This window comes from Neophocaena asiaeorientalis, unplaced genomic scaffold (genome assembly GCF_003031525.2).
Source record: "Neophocaena asiaeorientalis asiaeorientalis breed wild unplaced genomic scaffold, Neophocaena_asiaeorientalis_V1.1 scaffold1, whole genome shotgun sequence".
NCBI lineage: Eukaryota > Metazoa > Chordata > Mammalia > Artiodactyla > Phocoenidae > Neophocaena > Neophocaena asiaeorientalis.
This window is the reverse complement of record NW_020171981.1, coordinates 3,390,347-3,416,042: the sequence shown is the minus strand read 5'-3', so window position 1 is coordinate 3,416,042 and position 25,696 is coordinate 3,390,347. Positions and strand designations below refer to the sequence as shown.

General features: G+C 41.5%; 1 protein-coding gene across 1 annotated transcript; it reads right to left on the bottom strand.

Annotated features, from left to right (window-relative positions):
* Positions 1–940: 940 nt before the first annotated feature.
* On the bottom strand, positions 941–25,509 carry KPNB1 (karyopherin subunit beta 1). The gene is made up of 21 exons (XM_024742583.1): positions 25,245–25,509; positions 22,876–23,058; positions 20,220–20,420; positions 19,165–19,317; positions 17,449–17,508; positions 16,593–16,682; positions 16,133–16,243; positions 15,273–15,374; positions 13,803–14,027; positions 12,392–12,583; positions 11,459–11,589; positions 10,256–10,403; positions 9,838–9,909; positions 8,471–8,615; positions 6,809–6,891; positions 6,210–6,317; positions 5,673–5,816; positions 5,454–5,559; positions 4,676–4,790; positions 3,857–4,018; positions 941–3,138 (listed from the first exon to the last, which is right to left on the bottom strand). Coding segments are annotated over exons 1-21 (2,655 nt in total). The 5' UTR covers positions 25,368–25,509; the 3' UTR covers positions 941–3,137.
* Positions 25,510–25,696: the final 187 nt, after the last annotated feature.

Sequence of the window (25,696 nt, the reverse complement as noted above, 5' to 3'; positions counted from 1 at the left end):
CCTTCCTCTCCCCAACTCACACATCTATCACCACACGCACCAGCTTCTTTCAAACAACTCATTTCACCTCCAAGGAGGTGACACCGTCTGGAACCAAAAATGAAGCGGCAAAATGTTGAAAATAAAAATAAAGTGGACTTTATTTAGAAGATAAAGGTGGTGGTATCAGTTTTGGTTAATAAAGTTGGGCTCAAGTGTTTTAACAGGTCTTTACTGCCATCACAGACTGGCATGCCAAGGGCATTCTGAATGCCAATTACAGACTGAAGTTGTTTCAAAATCCAAGATGCTGTCAAAATCTGATGATGGAGCTTGGATTTAGATTTTTTTCTTAAAGTTGGACTGACACATTTCTTATATATGAGTGACTAGATTACTTGGTTCTGAAAATGAAAACACTACACTGAGCAGTTCCCCTCCTCCACAAGTCCGTAAGGCAATGTTGCAGTTGCCTCTGACAGCCAAAATCTCAACATTTCAACAGGGGAGCTAAGAGGAACTGGGAAAATGAAAAGCAAAATTAATAAATGTAATTGATATAGGCAGCTGCCACTTGTGGCAAACCAAAGCCTAGTCCGATGCCTATTTTCTTCACATTTGCACTGACATCTTACCAGACGGTAACTACATTCTTGAAGGAATGTGCGAAGACTAGAGTGGGGAAGGCCCAGACAGTGAGTGGGCAGAATGCATTTTGCATCCATTTGCCTTAGGTGGTACAATTAAGGACAAATACCTAGTGGGAAGACCCACTAGCCAAAGGTAACTAGAAAAGAGGGTAATAAATGCATAACCAGTGCAGAGTAACTGCGAGGCACCAAGACCACAGTCCAACCAGCCCATTTTCCTCCTCTCCATCACTGAATGGATCTGGGAGAAAGCATTAATAACAGCACTTGTCAACTGCTTCCCTGGAACAAAACATGACAAAACACACGGGTTTTGTTTTCATTATGGTTCTCGGTGTACTTTATTCTCCTGCTGTCTAGCTAAGCAGCCCACACAGGACAGAAATGGGTAGCACTGAGGAATGATCAGATTTTTTTTTCTCCCCAATATTCCTGCCCCCTCCCTAAGCCCTGACCAACCCTTGTCAGGAATGGTTAGTATATCACCCTTTCCCTCAAGAACAACTAAAATTTAAACAAGGCATTATAGGGCCAGGTCTCTTCAGAGGGCTCAGGAGCTGGTGTGAGCTCTTTATTCACAATGGAGTGTCTTTCCTTCAAACACCTGGATTTTTTTTTGTACACTGGTTCATAGATCGGCACTTGACTTTGAACCTGGCACCAAAAGGCACAATATCTGATACCCTGTACAAGAGCTATTAGAGATGCTGCCGTATGGATGGGCAAAACTGAGCCAATCCCGCTTATGAATGGAAGGCTTGAACAGGGAGTTGGCAAAGAGAAACATGTAAGCCCATATTTTTTGCTAGAATGGAAATGAAAGTGGGAAATTAAGGTCTTTTTAATCCTCCAAATACCTGGAAGCAATTTAAAAATCTTTCTTGGTGCTTTTGAAAGCAGCATATTCAAAATGCCAGCAAAAACTAATAACTGCAGAACCAAAAGGGGATCAAAGCTTACCAACATCCCTCCTTATTGCTGAAAAAGTCTAAAACCAAAATTCAGGGTGCCCTGTTTCCTTGTAAAAGGGAAAATAATTAAGTCTGATTTATCATCATAGCACATCACACTTTAAAAAAAATATTACAGCGTGTGACCAGGGGAATGTTTTGACACCATTTTATTAATCTTCAACTTCAGTGGAAAAATATAACCTTTTTCAAGTGCCATTTTCATCACAAGAGTTCTAGCATATATATATATATGTGTATATATATATACACACATATATTCCTTTGTTTTGATTACTTGGTTTTGAAGTGCAGCAAGAGACCAATACCGCATTATAATCAATCAAATAAAAGAGAACAGAAGGCCAAGCAGTTTCCAAATGGTTATTTTATCAGATTGTTTAAACATTAAATTTATCCTTGTTTGCAATCCAAAATAGTTACCTGAAATTTGCTGTGTTTACTTTTATGGTATGTTTGTTTTCTAAACTCTTTGGCACAATTTTCTGGGGGCGTTCAGACTGCCAAGATACGTGTCAGGAGAGAACTTTTCTTTTGTGCTGCCAATTATGAGCATTTAAATTTTGGTTTGTTGGGCTGTGGCTTTCTTTTGTTTTCAAAGTCTGCATTCTTTATTTGTAACAACTGTATTTTTATTTTTTCTATATCCTCTAACTCCAGAGTCCCCCCCACCCCACTTCTACATTCACAGTTGAACCATATTATTAGGAAAGGCGCCTTGATGAAAAGATCAGGGTGGGAGCTCTGACCATTCGTCAGTGTTTTCCCTAGAATTAAAAAAAAAAAAAAAAGAAAAGAAAAAACCCAAAAAACAAAACCTAAGAGCGTCTTTCCTTTTTTTTCGTCTTATATCTCTTGTGCTGCATCAGTAGACAGAACTTCAGTTAGTTTCATGAAATGCAACATCCTAACCTCTTTTTTTCTGGGAAAAAGAAACTGCAATGACTTGAAGTTGAGAATGTGGATACCGCCTCACTCACACACACTCATTCTCAGACTGTAAAGAATCCCTCACCCTCCTTTCAGCCAGCACGCATACAGTACCAGTACCACGTGGCAAAGGTACACCAAAGGTGGGCTTGAGACCCAGGCTCCATCTTTCTCATCAGTAGCAAAGGCCAGGATGCCTTTTACAACAAAGCACCACAGCTGAACCCAGTCCCTCCTCCTCTCCCCCAAACTAGTCATTCCACTCGGCACCGGCCAAAAGACAGAAAAGCTAGTTCTAGCCTCTCCTGGGAAGAGAGAGCTTTCTTTTTTTTTTTTAAGTAAATCCACCATTTTTCTCTTTTCCAAGATGGCCGACATTATGGTTTTCTACGAAGTCAGTGATTACTTAGCTCACTAACAGCGCTGCTGTTGATGGCTGCAGCTGCTGCTGTGGCAGGATTTTCAATGTGGTGTGTTTTCAAGCCTCACTCACTCATGCTCTCATTCCCAAACATTCAGCATCCGCGCACACTCCTCACTTCCGGGTTTTTCAAAAGATTGGAGATTTCCAGTGGGGGTCTCAGGTTATCATCCCAATGGTAACAGATCTAAAAACAGATTGGAAAAAAGGTCAAGTTTTGAAATCCCATATAGCCAGTAGAGCCAAACACCTCTCTGATTCCTACAATTAAGTGCTTATAGACCTGAATGGAATTTGTCAACTTTTCAAGGACTGATTATTTTTATTACTTTCCTATGTGCCATCTACCTGCTCTCATTAGCACTTACGAAGGGTAGGAAACTGAAAAGATAAAACTCAAAATAGCCAATTTTACTGCGATCTGTGGTGTAAGATAACTCACTAAGTGAGAGGAAAATAAATTAAAACTACATTTCAAAGCAGAGGTCAGACAACTCCGACTTTGGGTATCTTCTGTAAAAGAAAGCAATGTCTCAAAGCACTGCAGTAAAGAAATAAAAGAACATGAGGAAAGAAATAAAGAGTAGAAAGAGAATTTTGGGAAAATGCCATTATCGATGACTTTATTAAGGTCCAAAATGATTTGGGGACTTCAGTGAATTCTAGTTACGTAATTTCTGTTCTTTATCACCATGAGGAACCAAAAATGTGGCTCAAGGAAAGATTGGCTGCCTGACCCTTCCACTAGTACAAGGCTGAGGAACAAAGGCCTGGCTCAGAAGCACTATATGGGAAAGAGTACAAAACAAAACACCTAAAGAAAGCCCTTGTCGGAACAGTCTAAAGAAAATGTACCTCCTCCCCAAGAAAGAAGAAGAAAGAGGGCAGTGGAGACAAGCTCTTACCAAGCTTGGTTCTTCAGTTTCCTCAGTTCTTTTGTTGCCCATGTAGCAAGGGTTTTTGCTTTGTTAGTCTTCGATCTCCGTCCTTCAGTTAACAGTTCATGGATCATTGGCCTAGCTTCTACCAATTTCAGTACATCCTTCCCAAATGCTGTACACAAGTCCCTGTGCAAAGTAAACACACCTGAAAATGGGCTCCTGGCCCTACAACAAGATCATGTTTAGAACCTTCCGAACCAGTGCTAAGCTAGCTATAGGTTTCTTGGTATTTACCTACTTTTTAAAGCTGGAAGAAATTTTAAAGATAAGTAAGTCTAACACCTGCCCTCAACAGATTAAAAAAATGAGGTCTAAAAAAGTAGAATAACTTACCCAAGGTTCCACAGCTAATTCATGGTAAAATGAGAACTAGACTCCAGGTCTTTGAGCTGCTCAAAACCAATGTTCTTTCTTCTAATGATACCTCAGAAACCCTCAGTAGAGGAGGCTAAACAGAGGCAATTTGTTGACCAACATCAGAATATGGGATGGACATAGATCTGATGCTGCTTCTATACCTCTGAGAGCTCACTTCATAAGAGTTTGGTGGGGAGAAATTAGAAATCTGGAAGGTCTGAAATGAGATTAGAGCTAAATTCTGGAATGAATTATTATCTGAGAACTCAAAACAGGACATGATGGGTTCTATTAAAGAAAGAAATCCCCTCTGTACCAAAAAGGTGGGTAATTGCCATCCAGGATACTCTCAATATTCTTTACTACACGTCTTCTCATTTTCCGTGACACATTCTATTCAGCTATCAGAAGCAGGGTATAACCTACCCGATCAGTCCAGCAGCACAAGCTACTACTCCATCTGTATGATCCTCATCTCCAGCAATGTGGTCAATGAAAGACAGAATAAATTCTACTCTGGGTTGTACCAGCATCACATCCGCTATAAAAGAAAGAGGTCTGATGAGGTTGTCCCACATTTGGCAGGACTATACCCTGTTACACCCTGTTTCAAAATTCCCAAATACTCTACTCCCATCAGGCAGGTTTTGGGCTGGAGAATTAGTTGCATACAGTTATACCAAATTGTTCTTCCTCAGATTAAGATGTCATTCTTCAAGCCAACAGAAGAGGCAGATACTCCTATTCTTATAAGCAGATATATATATCTGTAGAAGCACAAATGGAACCTTTCCTCTAAGCCTATAATGTCAAAGGAGTGAAGTACAAATATTTCCCCAATCAATAACAAAAACATCAGTTGATAGAGGAAATCTAATCCCCCCAATCCTTCAATTCAGATGCATGGTGGGGGTTAGGGAACTCCCACTCAGTGTTGGTACATATGCAACCAGCAGCAACAGCCCTGCTGGATCCCATCCCTTGCAATGCTCAAGAAATGTGAAGCAAGGTAGCTGAAGAAGCAGGGATCAGAAATAGTAGTCTATATCTTCCCTCAAAGCTACTCCCTTCATTGGAGCACTGTTCCTCCTTCTCCTCTTCTTTTAAGCAATAGGTATTAGTTTACAAGTAAACTACACAATGAACACACAGCCCATTTGGCTAAGTGCACACTGGACTAAGTCAACTGGGTTGTATACTCAACGGTGTACGTTCTCCTGGTCTCCCTTCAATCCCTGGACAATTCCAGTATAGGCTTCCAAGCAGCCTTCCCTTAGCTCATTCAGATAATCCACCATGTCATAGTCTGACTGTAAGAGAAAAAGAACAGAATCTCCATCATATTGATGGCCTTTAGTTGTATATTTGTCAAAAGTCCTGCTCCTCCAGTCAGGGCTGGACTTAAAGATAGCTTTAAACTTACCTTGTCCACCTGGGCTTGGGAGGCCTGCTGAAGAGTATTCAATACAACCTCTAGATATTTTTTAAACTCTCCACCAATAGCGAGGGCAATATCACCAAACACTGACAGAATCTGTGGCTTCACAGACCTGTGGACATTTTCATTCTGACAAGGAGAAAAAAAAAATTTAGTTCTGTCCAAAGATTCAAAAAGCTTTTTAAAATAACCAACTACTGATATGTTTGGCATAGACCTTAAGGGACATACACAAAAATTAACAAGGAGTACCTCTAGATAGAGAGATTATATAGATTATATATTTACTTTTCCTTTGTACTTTACTGGTCCCCACCTGCCCCACTCAAGTTCCATGCATTGACCATGCATTCCTTTAATTAACTTCACATCCTTAGGTTAGAATCATCTTGTGAAAATGAACAATTCCCTTCATAAGCCCACAGCCAACATTCTGGGACATATACGTTCCCTGTCACGGATCTTGATGTTTAAGCATCATTCTAACCAATGGTAAATTAGATTGTGTGTATAGACACTCACCCCCAAGTTCTCCAGTAAGAGCTGCATCACCTCATCACAGAAAGGTAAGATGTTGGATTGCAGGGCACGGCATAAGTCTCCCACTAAGCCCACAGCCGCCAAACAAACCTGCCAAGAATCAAGAAAATGACCTCTAGAACAGAAAAGGCTGCCTGCAGGGGTAAGGCATGATTTTTTACCTAGCTACTGGTCCTTTATCACTTGAACCTAGAGTCAAAGAAGAAAAGACCCTTCCTCTCTCAGATTAGTTCATTTTTAAACAACCAATATGGCAGGAAGAGAACTAGGATTATCTAATCTATCATTAAGAAAGGACAGAAAAGACAATATTCACCAGGGATGGTGGTGGCAGAGGCGGATGGTTTACTCAAAACAAAACAAAACAAAACCCCTTCTTAGGGTGCTACTCTGATGTGTCTAATATCCTGTCCTTCACTGACTATTTCTAGTTCAGACACTCAGGGCAACAAAGTAGCTCAACCCTTGGGGTGATACACAGGGAAATACTACCTGGGCTACAGGATCCAGACTTTTGTACTACAATGACTACCAAGTATAAATGAGAATATAAATGTATTATTGTGAAAAGCACAGCTTACCTGGTACTCAGCATAATTTTTCAATCCAATGCCCAGGAAGGGTTTAAAGGCCTCCATGTACTTTAAGAATTCACCACCCAACACTGTAAAGAAACAAACTATTAGCACCACAGGATATCACAGAAGTGAACAAAAATAACCATCCTAGCTCTCCCAAAATGTATGCACTCCAGTCAAAAGTTAGGTAGAATGTGAGTTAATTACAGATTCTATCACAAAGACTTAGGGCTGCCTTGGACAAGCCAAATTCATAACTGCTAAAAGGGCCTAACTCTTATACCCTCGAGATAATGCCAAATCTCCACAGAGTGGGATTTCACTCTGGCTGAAACTACCAAGTGGTATGGCCCTCAAGGAATGCCAAGGTTAATTATGAATTGCCTGAGCTAGTGATATTGCCTCTTGTCCACCTCTTCATCTGAATGTAACATGTCCTCTTTGGAAGCCAGCTATTTTTTTGGCCTCGCCGGGCAGCTTGTGGGATCTCAGTTCCAACCAGGGATTGAACCTGAGACCACCAGGGAACTCCTGGAAGCCAGCTTGGTCTCTAGCCAATTCCATCAAGGACTTACTTAATAAGCCAGTCAAGAAAAGCTGTCTGGGTTTCATATCCAAATCAGCCACTCCAGGAACCAAAATCAACTTCTGTGCCCTGCCAGGGTAATCACATGTTGCCAGACCAGTTGCACATAGGCTCCTTATGCTAGAAATGGGTCTGCCTTAATAATACACCTTACAGGGCTTCCCTGGTGGCGCAGTGGTTGGGAATCTGCCTCCCAGTGTGGGTGGGACATGGGTTTGGGCCCTGGTCTGGGAGGATCCCGCATGCCGTGGAGTGGCTGGGCCCATGAGCCATAGCTGCTGGGCCTACGCGCCTCACTGCAGAGCCCGTGCTCTGCAGCAGGAGAGGCCATTGCAGTGGGAAGCCCACGCCGCAGCGAGGACTGGCCCCTGCTTGCCGCAGCTGGGGAGGGGCCCACGTCCATCAACGAAGACCCAACGCAGCCAATAAAATAAAGAAATAAAGAAATAAATAATTCTTAAAAAAAATATATACACCTTACAGACCACCACTGAAGAAGCATTCCAGGTTTCTGAAGTGCTCTTTAATGTGCTTTTAATGGCCTTTCAAGGAGGCTTAAGTCAGATATGGCTTCCCCAAAGCAATTCTGCATAGTTAGACATGTAACACCCAGAAAATCAACTAATTCCTAGAACTCGATGTTTCATTCCATTCCATACCAGGCACCATATTGCGTCAACCTGAATCCAAAGCATTATAACCCAAACCAGAAGGCACCAAGTGCCAGGAAAGAAAATAGAAACCTTTACTTCCTCCATGCTTTACAGGAGCCAAACCTCAATAAAGCAAGTAGACTTTAGGGGAAAGAAGAACCTGATGAATTTGAGGTAGGTAACAGTTCCCTCCACCCCCAGAAAGGTTGCCAATCTGAGTTGCAAATTGGCTCCCCATTCACTTCAAGGAGAGTGGCAAGGCAGTTATACACAAATTTACACTTATGTTCAATCCAGCTCTGAACTGACTCAATACCCCAATAAGTGAGAAGACGGGACTATGCTTTTTTGCAGTCAAAAATTCTTCATGGCCATTGATACTCTTGCGTTCTAAAGACACTCCCTGCCCAATTTTGGCTCACTGACCTTCCACCAGTGTGCTAACTGCCATTAGGGCATCCTCTTGCACTCCCCCAGACCCAGCTGTGCTTTGGAACATCCTTAACAGGGAAGCCATGACCACATCAGAGATCTGCAAAGCATCTTGATGTTGCACTTTCCGGAGAACATTCTGTGAAATGAATAAGAGTTCAGAATCTGTTGATTCCAAACCCTTCAATCAGAACACCATACTTTTTTTTTAAAATCAATTAAGTCCCTAGGATTCTTTTTTTTTTTTGGGGGGGGGGGGAGAGGCTTTTTATGCTCAGAAGTTTTGACAGTGCAAATCATCCACAATGAAACATACATTTAAATATCTCATCTATTTCCCAATTCAGAATATAAGATGATCTTCCATAGTGCAAAAAGTCATCTCTTCTGTGTTTTATTTAAGTCTGACAAATCCTTGTCAGCAGCCTCCATAATCTAGTTGTACTGGGATGGCAGTTAAATTATTTCAGCTTTGAATAAGGAGATGTCATATTAGAGTTCTTACTCATAAAACAAAAGAGCAACCCTTTCTATAGCCTAACCCATTTACAGATGATGGTCAAGAAACTGTCTTGATAAACTGAAACCCATCTGACTTTTCCCAATTCAATATTCCCCAAACCTCCCTCCCTACCCTGTTTCAACTAATGTTACTGGATCAGGAAAGACCTCTTAACAGTCATGTTTTAAAAAATTACGTTTGGAGTAAAAAAGAGAACGGAGTCATAGGTAAGATGACCTAGTCAGCATCACTCAATTCTAAAACCTAGTACCCACCTAAGCACTAGAGAAGTTCCAAGGTTTTCCTGTTCTTGGATAAAAAAGGGAATAGCTCCTCAGCCACGCCATGACTCCAGTCACGAGCAAGGAGTTAACAGTTTAATTTTCCCAGTCTCTCCTCAGAAAAAGTCTACTGTGAACACCAAATACTACAAATTATAATAAAGTTTCCAAGAGCAATTGTTTCAAAAGATGATGGTAAAAACACAAGGCTGTTATTTTTAGCTCAGTGAACCATAGCTGGGAACCAAATCTGACTGGGCTACACTTGGACAACCCAATGAAAACCAGACTAAAAGTTGCTAATACAAAATAGCTGCACAGCTGGGAGGACCATCACAAATGGAGTAGTTTCCTTCCCTACACTGTACAAAAGACAAACTGCATTTTTATGGACAGACAAGAAAGGAAAATGGGAAATTACTCTCCTAATCAAACAGACTAAGGCCTTTTGAGAAGAGCTTCTGACCACCATCATCTATAACATCATCTTCAGAGTTCTGTGTGTACATGAACTTGTTTGTCATCCTGAGATATGATTCTCTTCCCTGGAGCTATTAAGTGATAAGGCACCATCATACCTGAAGAGTTGCGCAGAGTAAAGACTGAAGGTCATTGAACTGGATCCTATCCGATGTGCTCTGGATATGCGACTACAAGAAAAAGAAGATCATGTTCTGAATAAACACCTTCTGAAAGGGCTTTAAACTCCCTCAATGCTTCCATTTTTGCTGGGTTTGCCAGGACCACTAAATAATCTTTACTGGTGCTAATGCAGGAAAGTAAATAAGCTTATATACGTACATGGTGTTACACATGTATGAATAAACTGTAGCAAGCAATACAATTTTAAGTTGCAACAATTTTTGTATAAGCCTTATATCTTTCTGAAAACATATATGCTTAAGCACTGAAAAAAAGAGAACAGTCTTGAAACTAGAGCTCTGTGTTAAGTACCACACCCTTCCCACCAGGAACCAGGAACGCCCTCAGTCTCACCTCCATCTGGAGCACCTGCTGTAGTCGTTCCATGATGACTAGAGTCGTTTTCTGAACTGCAGGGTAACAATCCTTGGCACTGTTTTTCACAATTTCCATTAGAGATTCATACGCAGAACTCCTCAGGTTGTTCTGGTGTCCATCAGGTCTGTAAGGAACAGACAGCAAAAATCGTAAAGCCTTAATGGAGAAAGGACAGAGAAGTCATTGTAATATAGAAACTCTCTCACTGAAAATAACCCAGAAACCGATATGGTTGCAGACTTGATCTGAATTTGGCAAACACAATACAGCCTGGAACCAAATTTTCAATCTCTGAGCCAATGACTACGTTCAATATGGTTTCCAGACCTGTTTAAACTTTAGAATGGCCCTTTTGGAAATGGGCTAAAATTGTAGGAAAAATAGTTACAAATGCTGAAGAACCCATGTGGATAATTGAAGAGGTTGCACAAGTAGCTATGAAAAAGACAACTTGGGAATTCCCTGGCAGTCCAGCGGTTAGGACCCTGCACTCTCACTGCCAAGGACCTGGGGTTCAACCCCTGGTCGGGGAACTAAGATCCCACAAGCCACGCGGTGCGGTCAGAAAAAAAAGGATATATCAATTGTCTTCATTCATCTGCGAGATGAAGAAATGAACTAGTTAAGCATGAAGAATTGATATCCAGCCCTCTTCCTAATGGTTTCTTTTGAGCATGGCTTTAGGTATAGCTTACACAAAATCTCAATAATTAAAGGTTGTCCCCAACTTATAACCCCTTCAAACTACATTTCCAAAACTACATTTCATTTATAAAACAACTGTATTTAATGCCAAGTTCCTCACCCAATATCATAAATGGTGTTTAGTAATCTGGTATGGCAACTAAATTCATGAGAGCTACTATTTCTCTTATACCATAATCAAATACTCCTATTAACTGTAGACACTGCGAAGGCACCTCTCTAGGTCAATTACTCTCTACCTGTAGAGAAATGAGACTATTTTCTGACCTTAGTTATAAACTGTACAATTCTAAGGTAGTCGAAAGTCTACATTTCTTTCCTCACTCTTATTTAAACAATCTAGAACAGGATTCTTTTAATTTCTCCTATTGCAATGTTTCTATGATTAGGTTAAACAGTCCCTACACAAGAGGCAAAAGGAGTTGGATGCAGAGACACCACTCATTTCACTCATTTCCGTGTAGTATCAGTTACCTGTCTGTGGTCTCCAAGAGCTTCTGAACTATGAGTTCAAAAGAAGAAGATAAGCAATAGGTAGCTGGTTCTTCCTGATCATCAGCTACATCTGCAGCTTCATAAGCAGCTTCAGCCAGACTGGAGAAAGCCTTAAACCCAGACAGAGTGAACATTAATTAAACTTCAAAAGAATCCCACTCCAGGATTACCTCATTTTCCCTTAAGACACCTTGGGCAGAGTTCCTTTCCAACTGATCTAAGAATAAACCAATGGCAGTGAATCCTCAATTCTTCCTATCCAGGTCATCTCAAGACAACTTAATATGTACAGCTACCCTTAAAATTAAATAAATGTATGTATGTACGTATGTTTCTTTATATTTTGTTTCTGCTGCCTAATAATCTACACACAACTCTCTAAGCAGCAGAGTATTTTCACCTACCACGAATGCCTGCCACTTCATTTCTTCTCTTTCCATTCATAGAAAGCCTCTTTATCCCACTCCTTCCTTATTTTACCTTCCTCCCCCAAACCCCAAAGGTCCCTAACAAACTACATTCAGCCTATACTGACTCAACACTGAGCTGCCTACCTTCCTTCCCTCATACCCCCTTCTCAGCAATGGTTACTTTTCATGGCCAGCAACTCTCTACCTTAATCAAAATTTCTTGTCCCCAAGCAACTGAAGAAAAAAAACCAAGTCCAGATAGTTTTCCCGCTGGCTTAACATGACTCTTCTAAATGGCTCGGGAACCAGTCACCATGAGACAACAGCTCCCACTGGGTCATGCAGCTCACATCTCCCCACATTTTAATTGAAGAAATTAGAAAGGAGATGCTATTCAGAAAAAGCCTTCTAGTGAGGTAGACTCATTTCTCTCCCACACCTCCTACTTCCTTGCCAATAGCTTGGCCAACCTCCTTATCTCACCAGGAAGAAAATCCCTCACCCAGCACACATTTGAAGCCACTCTGGGTTCAGCGCTGAGGCCCTCAATCAGACACTGCAGCAGGGGAGTCAAGTAGACATCATTGATGGCAGCTTCGGGAAGCAGTTCACAGATTCTGCCCACAGTCCATGCGGTTGTGTCTCGAACAACTACACTGGGGTCTTTCATTAATTCTATTAAGGTGGGCATAGCCTGAAAATACAACAGTTATTGGCAAAGCAAAACAAAGATTAAAGTTCATGCTGACTGATACCTCAGAAGAGGAAATACTGATGTTTGGAATTTAACTCAAAGTATCAAGATGGTTTTGTCATTTTATAAGACATGCTTATCAAATATCCAACAATATAATAAAAGTAACTGGAAAAGTGAAAAAGTCCTCCTCTCTTCACCAGATCCCAATACACAGTTTTATTAAGAGTTTGGTATGAATACTTTCAGCAATCTTTATTGAATTACTCAGGCAGAGATCCCAGGACGCAGCTGTGATGGCATTTAGCTATTCCTGAACGGTTGAGGTCTATATACACTAAGCTCAATTAAAATGTACTCTTGGGCTTCCCTGGTGGTGCAGTGGTTGAGAATCCGCCTTCCAATGTAGTGGACACGGGTTCGATCCCTGGTCTGGGAAGATCCCACATGTCGCGGAGCAACTAAGCCCGTGCGCCACAACTACTGAAGCCTGCGTGCCTAGATCCCATGCACCACAACAGGAGAAGCCACAGCAATGAGAAGCCCGCGCACCACAACGAAGAGTAGCCCCTGCTCACCACAACTAGAGAAAGCCCACGCGTAGCAACGAAGACCCAATGCAGCCAAAAATAAATTTATTAAAAAAAAAATATGGAGAATTGTTTATGATATAGCATTTAGTGAAAAAACAAGTTTTAAAACTATTTGTACAGTAAGATCTCCATCCTGTTGCACATACACGCACACTGTTATCACTGGGCAATGGGATTAAAGGTAGCTTTTTCTTTTTGGCCTTTTCTGCATTTTTCAAGTCATATGATTTTTGTAATAAAAAAAGAAATATATTTTATGCCTCACTGACAGCAAATAGCTATCCACAAGTAATCTTTGTGGATAACTATTTACAGCTTTGTTTTTAAAATAAAGGCAAGGGCTTCCCTGGTGGCGCAGTGGTTGGGAGTCTGCCTGCCGATGCAGGGGACACGGGTTCATGCCCCGGTCCGAGAAGATCCCACGTGCCGCGGAGCAGGTGGGCCCATGAGCCATGGCCGCTGAGCCTGCGTGTCCGGAGCCTGTGCTCCGCAACGGGAGAGGCCACTACAGTGAGAGGCCGGCGTACCGCAAAAAAATAAAAAAAAATAAAGGCAAATCTTCAAGCAGAAAGTTTAAATAAACAATAAATATCCCACTTTCCACCCACAAACTCCCTCAGCTTCACCTGTATAACTAGTGGTTTGAGCTGATTGGGCTCTGGTCCTTCCAAGATACAGCCGAAAGCCATCACTGCTGCATCCCGGTACCGCCAATCAGGGTTCTTGATGTGTTCCTTGATGAAGGGGAGGACGTGCGGGACAATGTCATCTTCACAGCAGGTGGCCAGGAGCATGAGGCACACCCCAGCTGCTTTGCAGGGGTTCCAGTCGTCGTCATCATCATTTTCATCCTAGTGAAAGAATGTGGCGCTAATTAAGTTTTTGTTCAAAGAATCACTTTAACTCAAAAGGCCCTCTGACTACTCTCAAATATCATTACAACTTAAGCTTTGGGGAAGTAAATAAAATATAAAACCTTCATATCTTTATCCCTTCCACAAAGATTCATCACAGCACAGCCTTTGTTAAACAAGATGTAGATAGAGGGAAGATACTTCTTAGCACTATACAATGAGATGAACAAACTCCAACTACATGCAATAAGGATGAATCTTGAACACGTAAAGTAAAAAGCAGGACAAAAGAATATATGCTACTTGATTCTAGTTATATAAAGTTCAAAATCAGTCAAAATCTATACAGTTAAAGGTGAGGGAGGAGTTAATGACCAGGAAGAAGACACTGGGGGGATGGGGGTGGGGAGTGTGGTTCTGGTGTGCTAGTAATTATTATTTCAATAAAAAGTTAAAAAAGATTCCATTCAGATCTCCCTTGAAACTAGAATTCAAGGTATATCCTTCTTATTGTGGCCGTTCACACCAGAGTAATTTAAGGCAGGCTGCTTATGCAACTTCAGAAAATTATATACCTAAAGAATGATTCGTTCCCAAAATGAGAAAAGCACAACAAAAATATACAAAAGTGAAAATACTAAGGTCAAAGATAGAAAAACAACAACTGTAAAACTAAAAGATGAGATGAAAATTTAAGGGAACACCCAGTCCATTTCAAACTAAGTGTATCTCTATTTATCTTTCAAGATCGCTCTATTAAGAGGCATGTACTTCCCTAAAAACAAATTACATTCCTGTGTATGAAGAAATTTTGCAGTGCTCAAAGTTACAACGTTGTTTCCTCAAAGCGCTGCCAGCTCTTTGATAATATTTCACATGCACCAGGAGAGATGAGGTGACAGAAAGAATCTTTCCAAACACCATACCAAGAAAAACTGTGATGCATGAAGCCAAAGGGAACAATGGCAACCAAGATACACTTCTTGTAAGATAATTTCTCTACTTACTCATTAAACCCACATCCCTCATGAAGTCTTGCTACAGTTATTTTGTCAGGCTGATCAAAAACTATTCAGAGCCTAGAGGATCTTACAGATCCAGCTCAGCTCTTCCCGAGGCATCTATAACAGAACATCAACTAGTTCAAGAGTTGCTGAGTTCCTTCGTGGCAACTGTTCCACAGCAAACCAACCGTTAACAAGGCTTCACAGCTCACCTGGCTAGGTTTGGAAGGTAACTCACCTGTTTAGTTAGTGTCTGTGTGAGGATTGGAACCAGGTACTGTAGTGCTCCCTTGGCATAAAACTTGCTGGTGTGCTCAGGGGGCCGTCCTTGTTCTGCTGCCTGAGGAGAAACATAAAGCAAATTCTGGACAGCAGCAAACAAGCTATGATACTAAAGGCATACAGTGAGAGCTGCCCACAGGTCTGTACAGAAATACATGGAGCACATGGTAACATGCAGTGTGTGTGGTCTTTGGAGGCGCTCATTTTTGGGCTACTTCAGTGAGATTCTTTTAGGCCATACATATAATCTACCTTTAAGGACCAAGGCAACCTTAAGAATTATATTCTTTTTTCACTAAGTGACCTCTGGATGAAGAGATGTATGAAGCTTACATAAAGATGCCAAAGATTGTGCTTTTCGTAGGACATAAAGACAATCAAGGTTGGAAACAAAGCTTGAATTTGAATTTGCGAGTGCAGAATTAACCCCTTTCTCCGTATCTAATTCCTTCACCAGAGTTAGTAAGCTATCAATTATACATCCCATGCTTGCATTAGGCCTTCCAAAAGAAAATAATTCAGCATCAGATGTCACCTGGTTAAAATGTGACTTCCTGCTGCCCCCTTGTGTTCACAGTACTAGTATTTTCAACAAATCCTGACTGGTAAAAACAGGAGATGCTTCATTCCTGATCTGTCTCCCTCATGAGGGCCTTTGGCTAGCAGAAAACCCCAAATCTCTACAAATGGAGATACCCTCTAAGCCCGGTCATAATAAAGCTCTCCCAGAGGAAAAATAATATCCACAAAAGAGGTAAGTCCCAAAGCCCAGTCAGAATGACAGCTCTCCCACCACATGGACTCTCCCAGGCTCACCTCTGAAGCTTCAATGGCCAAGTCCATTTCCTCATCACAGACATTGGACCAGAATTCTATCCCTTGTAGGGCCACCTCATCAATGTCACTTTTCATTGCTTCAATTGTGATCTTAAGAGAGAAAACACAACACCCCAGGCCCCAAATAAGTGCTGGTTCAAGTTCGACCCCTCCTATAACCACAGATACTCAAGTTTCAAAAATGTAGATTTATGAAAGCTAGGTCTGAAATGAAAGGTAGGAAAAAGAAAGATTTTTTAAATATACTCTTCTTATTAGTACAAAGGTAGCACAAGTTTTCTTCACACACTGCTGATGAACTTAAATCTAATACGCAGACTCAGAGAATTGCCTTGATTTCACAACATTAAATAATTACAGAACTGACGAAACATCAACTAAGAATAATGGACTTTTGCAATCAGCTCTATGCTCAACTACATAAAATAAAAATACTTACTGCAAAAAGAGCAGGACCCATATATGTCTCCATGTACTGATAATATAAGGACATTATCTTCACCAGATTCTGTAAGGCAGCCACTCGTACCTTTTGCAAACATCAGATTAAACAGTTTACTATTTAGTTTAATAACAATGCAATCTGACAAAGGGAAATAACCACTTCACTCAAATGGGTTAATAATCTATAGGGTCAACTGAAGTGTATTTCCTTTCCTTCTTTTTTACTTTAAAGGTATCTGTGGAACCCCTGGCAGGACTAAACCCACTAACGCCCTCAGACTGGATGTTACTCCCACCGGCTTCAAGGGTCAAGGTTTAGGTTACTGCAATAGGAAAGCTGTTTCAATGGCTACAATGGAAAACAGTCACTTGAACAACCTACAGCAATTAAACAGCAAGGCTGGGCTTCCCTGGTGGCGCAGTGGTTGAGAGTCCGCCTGCCGATGCAGGGGACGTGGGTTCGTGCCCCAGTCTGGGAAGATCCCACATGCCGCGGAGCGGCTGGGCCCGTGAGCCATGGCTGCTGAACCTGCGCGTCTGGAGCCTGTGCTACGCAGCGGGAGAGGCCGCAACAGTGAGAGGCCCGCGTAGCAAAAAAAATAGCAAGGCTGATCAAAAACCATTTCTCCCTTAAATCTTTTTTAAGAAGGTGACAACTTCCATCATGTTAGCTTTCCAAGGACTATTCTTCCCTCTTCTCCAATTCAGTGAAGAAAAATTCTTATTTAATAACAGCATTAGTCAAACCTATTTCTGAAATCACCAGATTCCAACATTTCAAACTACTATGTTAGAGTTGGCATTTCCTAGGAAAGACAGAAGACAAATTTTTCACATGACCTCTCACTTACCCTTGTATCTGGACACTGTGTGGCTTCACAGACCACCTGCATAATAAAGTGCCTTTCGGACTGCAAAAGAATAAAAATAAAGAAAATGAGAAGAGTATAAACCACATATATGAAGATTACTAGACTAACCCTTCAAAGAAAACTCTCACTCCCTCAGGGACCCACACAACCCTGGACCAATCAAGCAGGTTTTCCCGACACAGTAATGGGACTATGAAGGCTCTACAGAGTTTGCCCCCAGTGTCTACTATATGACCTGCCCTCTAAGGAGGTCCTGAATCTTTTAATCCCCCAAATGACCTTCACTAACAAGACTTGAGGAAGGAAGCATACAGGAAAATGTAGGTCACAGGATTGAAATAAAGATGGCTAAAACAAAACAAAAAACCCCCCTACAATTAGGAAAACCCCCTTCCTTGTATTTAAAATTTAAGAGAGGGACTTCTCTGGTGGTCCAGTGGCTAAGGCTCTGCACTCCCAATGCAGGGGGCCCGGCTATTGGTCAGGGAACTAGATCACGCATGCCGCAAGTAATATCCCACATGCCGCAACTAAGACCCGATGCAACCAAATAATTAAATAAATATTTTTAAAAAATTAAAAATAAAAAAAATAAAATTTAAGGGAATTCAAACAAACCCAGATCAAATGTGGTAAGATACAGGAGAAGACTAATGAACTACATTTTCCAAGCAATTAGAATTGCAGTTTGCTTTCGTTTCTTAGACCTCCCTACTTTGTCCACTCTAAGGCCAAGAAAAGGCAAAAAGCCCAACTAAAGCGTCAACAAACGTGCAAAAATGCTTTCAGACTCTATCACCCAGCAATCGACTTCTGGGTATATATCCAAAAGAACTGAAAACCACTTCTCAAAGATATATTTGTACACCCATGTACACAGCAACACTATTAACAACAGTCACAAGGTGGAAGGAAGCAAAACAAATGCCCATCAACAAACGAATATAATGGAATTATTATTCAGCCTTAAAAAGAGACTTCTGACACATGCTATAACATGCATGAACCCAAGACATTATGCTAAGTGAAATAAGCCAGTCACAAAAAGACAATGCAAATACTGTATGCTTCAACTAACATAAACTGTCTAGAGTAAACAAACTCATAGAATCAGAAAGTATAAAGGTGGTTGCCAGGGATTGTAAAGGGGAAAATGGGGAGTTAATATAATTTCAGTTTTGCAAGATGAAAAAGTTCTGGAGATTGGTTGCAAAACAATGTGCATATACTTAGCACTACTGAGCTTTACACTTAAAAACGGTTAAGATGGCAAACTTCATTTTATTGTACATTTTAACACAACTAAAAATAAATAATAGGGGGAAATACTTTCAGGCAAAATAAACTTTATTTATTAATTTTCAAAAGCACTTTCCTAAGGAAGTATGAAACAGCCCAATTTGCATATTTTTTTAAAAAATCCCAAAGCATACTCACACTTTGGACTGCAAAAGGGAAAACCTAAACCTAGAAACATTTTAGACCACATTATTCCCAAAAGCCTGATGAGAAATGGCAAGCACCTACTACATGGCCGTTTCACACAACACAAATCTTAACTAGATGGGAAATAAATGCTTCTTAACAAGATGGTACCTTCTAAGTCATAAACTTAAAACAAAACAAAACAAAACTTTCATTTAACTCTCACGCCTCACCCTCTGAACCTACACCTTTTAATCAAGAGACACTTACCTCTTTGTCAAAGTTTGCTTTGGTGAACTCCAGTGAGTTCAGGAGTGCATTAGTAGCCGCTAGCTTCACATTATTACTAGGCTCTTCTTTCCTCATCCCCTGGATTATGGCAGTCAGAATCTCATTGGATTTATCCTGTAGCTGCTCTGGGTCCTGAAACAGCAGAGAAGTGCAGTGAATATAATAACTGAGCTCATGACTAATCAGCAGTCCTTTCAACTGTAAAAGCCATTTGAGAGAGTAGCATGAGACTTTCCTGATCTTTTCCCACACATTTCCATTTAGGGACAAACCACCTGCAAAATATCCCAGGGTCTGGTAGTCCAAAATTGAACTGAAACAAGTTAAACTCATCAACTTCATCTCTGCTTCTTAGCATAATGACTCTGGGCATGAAGTAATGCTGGCTTTTTTTTTCCCCTTCTGTGCAAATGGAGATGGCAGTCTGGTGTTTTTTTCCAGGCCATCTGTACCAACTGAAGTAAAGCTTCAGAACATCTGAGGACCAAGGATCAACACCTGGGCACATCTATGGAGTCTAAGTCCAGGTCAAGTGCTGTGGACTTCTTTGCTTCATCAAATCTGTATATCAAAACAGACACCAAGAGTAGTAACCTCAGCAGCAACAACAGTCCTAGGAGGGCTGCATTTAACATACTGTGTTGTGGCTCCAGTGGTTAAACCACTACAGCAAAAGCTGGCAAACTGTTTCTGTAAAATAGTAACTGAAAAAGTAACACAGCATCCTTGGTACATTGAGGATCTTCAGAAAGCGATCAGATCAAGGAGAGGAGAGAATATCTATGCCCCTCCATACAGGGATTTCCATCTTGAGTTTGTAAACCTTAAGTCTCTTTCCTTTAGGGCATGCTTAGCAATATGAGGATAAATTAACTATCTAAATATAGAAGTCTAAAATAACAAATAAAGCAGCCCTACTTTCAAAACACTCTGCAGTAGCTTGGTTTTCTTCATGATGATAAAGAATAATTCTAATACCATGCATGTTACAACTAGAGGGAATCAGAGGTATATAAGTTAGATACAGCACTTACTATATCTTGGCAAATGTAACCAATAGCTTCCAATGTCGACTCTTTCATGTGCTCTGTGCTGTTGGGGTTTGTGACATTGGCCACCAGCTGAGGAATGAGTTCTGGCCATTGGTTCACTGGGATCTCTGCACAAGCAATACCAGCCACACACTGCGAGGCAGAACTAGGCCGGTAAGTTTCTGTGCCCAAAGTCTGCAAAACCTGTACGCAGGTACACACGCAAAAAGACAAAAGATATCAATTTTAATACTACTTGAATATATTTTGCCTATCAGCATACCTCTTACATCAGTCTCTGAATTTTCTATAATACAGAAAAGTAGGAAAAGGCATATACAGTATAGGCCACCTGTTGGGAAAACAGCCAGCCTCAATACCAACAGCAGCACAATCAACACTGCCCCAGAGGCTAAAAATGAAACCAATTATCTCCTACTTCCAAATGGAATCTCCAAAGCCAGATACCTCACCTCAGTGTTCAACACAAGGTGAGAAAGTAGCAAAGGCATAGGTACAGATAAAGAATGAAGCCACAACTGACCCTGGGTTAATCATTACCATGATCAGCTAATTCTGTCAACGAACTCACTAAGAATCACCAGTCCACTCAAAAGGCAAACAGTTAACTGTTCCTGGCATGAACGCAGGACAAAGAGTAGCTGCCAGATATTCAGGCCAGCTCTGCTGACTAGGTCAGGTCACTTAGTATCCTGCTTTGTAGCTAATAATAATGAAATCCCCATCCTTCCCCCTTATACAGTATATCATCAGCCCTGCCCACTCCCAACAGCTCTACCCAATAACAGTTCTGACTGATTCTAAAAGAAGGTTTTGCTCCCTAGGGCTACCAGAGCTAGACTGGACTTTAAGAAAGACTGTTATGGGGAAGGGGGCAGGGAGCAGGGATGAGATGAATTGTCCAAAAGGGCAGGGGTTGAACAGGCATTAATCCAAGTCTGACTAAGAAATCCAGGATGCCTTTATACTGTATTGCACCATCCCCTAGTACATACGTGAATCCCATTCTATCTTTAGCTTTTCTCCTTTAAATTGCTTCTAGAAGACCATTAATTAATATTACTTGAGGTGATTTAGAGACTACAAATGTCTAAATCCTGAGTACTGAAAGTTATATTTTTTAAACTAGGGGTGGCCCTAATGATAATAGTCAATTATCAGAAATAAGAGGAGTAAGAAATTAGCTCTCAACTGTGTCCAGACCCACATTTTAAAAAATAACCACCAGCACTGAAAAAGTATTACCAGATGTGCTATGAAAGGGAAAAAAGCCCAAGATAACTATTTTTTTCATGCATGAAAGCTCAATAATGTCTATATAAATTCTTACTCAAAAATTTTAAATTTGGTGTTAAGATTGATGTGCCCCCCTCCAAAGTCAACTACAGGTCCAATCATGTCTTCTCTCATTTACTATTGTGTAATTTGAGGAAAATGAGAAATTGAATGAATTCAGCTAAGTACCAAGATTTCCAGTGATTATGGGACTTCCCTGGTGGTCCAGTGGTTAAGACTCCACCCTTCCACTGCAGGGGCATGGGTTCAATCCCTGGGTGGGGAACTAAGATGCCGCATGCCACATAGTGAGGCCAAAATACAAAAACAAACAAACAACAACAAAAGATTTCCAGTGATTAATGGAATAAACTTCATTTATATCAAATTACTGAGAGGAGAATTAAAATGTTATTATATAAGGAAACCCAATGTGGACAGAAATAGCTCTACATATTCCAAAGAAGATTCAAAATAAGTTGGCTTTTGTAACCTAGTTTCCCGTCATGAGTTCCTCCATGCAAGAGTGAAGAGGGAAGGAGGTACATAATTAGAAAGAGAAGTTACTGCCGTAAAGAGCACTAATTTACCTAATGCTGACACCCAGAACCAGGAAACAGAAGATTGATGTGCAGAACCACGACTAGCACAAGTACAGACGCAGAATCCCCCCACTGGTTTCTCCTCAAATACCAAGGACCAACTGATGACTGCACGGATGTTTGACTTACTACTCTCTGTGCCTTATCCATGTAACACAGGCCACGAAAGAACCCAATTAAAAAAAAAAAAAAAAGCATATACGTCCATATATTCTGAGTTCTTTGCTGCAGCAAGAATTATGGATTTCTAATTCACCAAGCAAATCACAAGAACTCCATAATACAACGCAACAAGTGACATTCAATTTTCCTCAAAAAAATAAATAAATAAAAACTAAAAATCCATCAGCTCACTTTTTAAACACCTTGACAAAAAGCCAGATGTCTCTAGAAGTTTCTCATTATTTGCTAAGTAGATAAAAACGTGATTAATGTCATAATCTTATTTCACAAACTCTTTGGGCTTGAAAGCCCAGGAGATCATTTAATTCCCCTTCTGACTCCACAGTGCCATGCCTAAATCACCAAACAATAAGAACTATCTACAGCAGAAGTTCAGCAAGAGCTAAGTGTTAACTAAGCTCTAAATCACTTGGATAAAGACAGTTTGAGAAAGAAGACTTGTATCAAATACTTTTTTACCTTCAAGTTAAGTTTAGATCCCAGACATCTATTGCACTGTCAGCTCCTTCCCATGTAGATGACCAAAGAACTGACATTCCCCAGGCTAGTGTGACCAAAAGGAGATGAAAGCTACTTACATAATTTTTGACTTCCCGTCGAGCATTAGCATCAATAGCAAGCCACCTCTGCTGGTACTGTGTCTTGATATCTGGATCTTTAGATGTCAAAGAATTCTTGATTTGTAGACCAGCTGCAACTCTGGCAACCTGACTGTTTCCTGGATTTGCCAGCACTCTGGACAGTTCCACAAGGAAAGTGGGCTGTTAAGATGTGAATGAATAATACCTCTTAGGAATTTTACCAATTGAGAATAGCACCAAAAAACAGGGGAAAACCTAAAATTTTTAGGACATATAATATTTCGGAAAATGCCAAGATATCTACTTCAAGATTCCTATAAAAATGTTATTTGGTACATGAGGAAGTCATCCATCTTCTCACAAAGACTCAGCATTTAATAAGGAGTTACAGGTTTTCCTATCAACATCAACTAAGAGTGCCCAAATCTTCACATCAGATCCCCCAGAATTAAAGTAAGCTTGACAATCTGGTAGAGGATTCTTCTTCACACCTAGAACAAAACCCGGTACTCAGTAAGTTGTATTTGTTAAATGAACATGTTATGACAGGGTAGAAAATAAAATTGTTACTTTTAAAATTTAGATTTAAAAAAATCTTGGTCCAAAAAGAATGACACCCAGGGTGGCTTCTGATCTCATGGAAGCAGGTTATAAGAGAGGGAAGTACTTCTAAACGTAAAACATAGACTTAGGAGGCTAGTGTTCTCTAGTTTAGTTTTCAGTGTTTCAGCAAAATGATAACAGTGAAAAAATATTTATAAGGAAAAAGTGATAAATATTTAGAAATAGGGGGCAACTGAAAAGATAAAAATGTCAAGGAAAATGACTTCATGTTTAATAGGCAAGAGTTAACACACTAAAGGTGTGTTATTAACAATTCCTTGAGTTGTTCCTATTCTTGAGTTGTTTAAACATTACTGTAGATTCTTGAAAAGTATACTCAATCTTTTGTACTGCTCAGGTCCCCAATTCGGTTTAAAAATTTGGTTTAAAAATTTTAACACACACTAGTCTTCCCTGCAAGAAGCTCTCTCCAATGGAAAAGCTAACAGGAAAAACTAAAAGCAGATAGTTTACCACTAACAAGTCCTCCAACCACAGTGGGAAATAATTTTTAAAAGTTTTATTAATTATATACCACTAAAGAATGTTAGGAGTGTTGGGAATTAGATAAAATGTTAGGAATAAGAGAACAGGCTCCTTGCAAATTTAGCAAAAGAAGAAAAGAGGAATATATACCAAGTGCAAATATTATCAGTCTATACTAGTGGATAAAAATCTTTTCTATGGAAAGTTAAGGATAAAAAGATTAGTAGTAAAAACTAACACATGGAAAGGCAAAAAAACCCACGAAAAACACAAAACTCCACAAAACACCCAAAAACCATTCAAAGGCAGTTTGTATAAAATAAAAATACACCTTGTCACTTTTTTTTCTTGCGTTATTTTGCCTAAGTAACACAGAAGAACACATCTGGTTACAGTGAACTATTACCTTTAAAAGATGTCTAGTATCATTCACCCTTCTCTCTGCTCCCCATCCCCCCAATAGGAGGGAATCCAAAGAGAAACATTACTGGCACATAGGTTGTTTCAACCAATACATCTCACAATTCTATACAAAGATCCAGTCTCTAGGAGACTTAACATTCATTTGTTCTGTACCCTTTAAATTTGAAAATATGAAAAACGAGGAACTTTCCTCTGGAAACAGGCCCGATCTCAAGGATGAGCCTCACCCTGTTATCTGGGTGCAGATTTAGTCTCTACTGATCCGGAGGTTCGCGGGGGGGAAATACAAAAACCCGGGTGAGGAATACCCAGTCAAGAAAGGGAGAAACACTGCCGGAAATGGGTTAAGAGGCATTCGGGTGCAGGCCTGGCCTTGAGCACAGACCAAGGGAGACTGGAAACGGTAGAGCTCTGGGAAGTAGGCGGACAATCACAGGGGCCACGGGACAGGAAGGAGAAGCCGGCCCCGGTACGAACAAGGCGGGCGGCAGGGTTCGTAGCTTCCACATGGCCCCTAGGCCCGGCTCCCCCACCCCCACCCTTGCTGAACACGCAGCGCCGCGCAACCTAACCTCCCCTCCCTCCCTCTTTCTCCCTCCTGCTGCACCGCCGCCCTCAGGCTGCACGCCGATTGGGTGGCAGTCACCCCGGCGCGCCGCGCCATTGGCCAGATGCCGGGCCCGGGGCGGGACACACCCACCGGCTTCCCGATGGCGGGGTTAGGTTGGACGGGGGGGGAGGGGACGGGATGGGGCGGGGTGGGTTCCCGAGGCCTGGGCCTCCGGGAGGGCGGGAAGGCCCGCATGCAGGGGATGGGGAGACGGCGGGATGGCGGACGGCGGGGTGGTACGCACCAGGTTCTCCACGGCCGCACGCTCCAGGAACTTCTGCGCCGCTCCCAGTCCCAGCCGATCTGGGGGGAAGGAAAGTGGGAAAGGGGACAGGGTCAGAAGGGCCAGGGCTTCCCCTCCCCCCATCCAATCACCTCAGTTCGACCCCCGGCCCCCGCGTCCTACCGGGAGACACGGTCTTCTCGAGGATGGTGATAAGCTCCATGGCGGAGATGGTGGCGGCGACTCCTCTTAGGACGACGGCCCGGCCTCTCGGGCGGCGGCTGTAACTGGGGATGGGGGTTGGGGGTCGGGTGGGTAGGGAGGGTGGGGTGGGGGGCGGGGGTCACCACAAGCCCATTCACCGGCTCCCTCTTGGTATTCGCTCCAGCTCCCCTTCCTTCCTCCTTTCCGTCTTTCCTCCCTCCTAATTTGCTACTGGCGGCGGCGGCAGCTGCTCCTCTGACGGCGGGGGA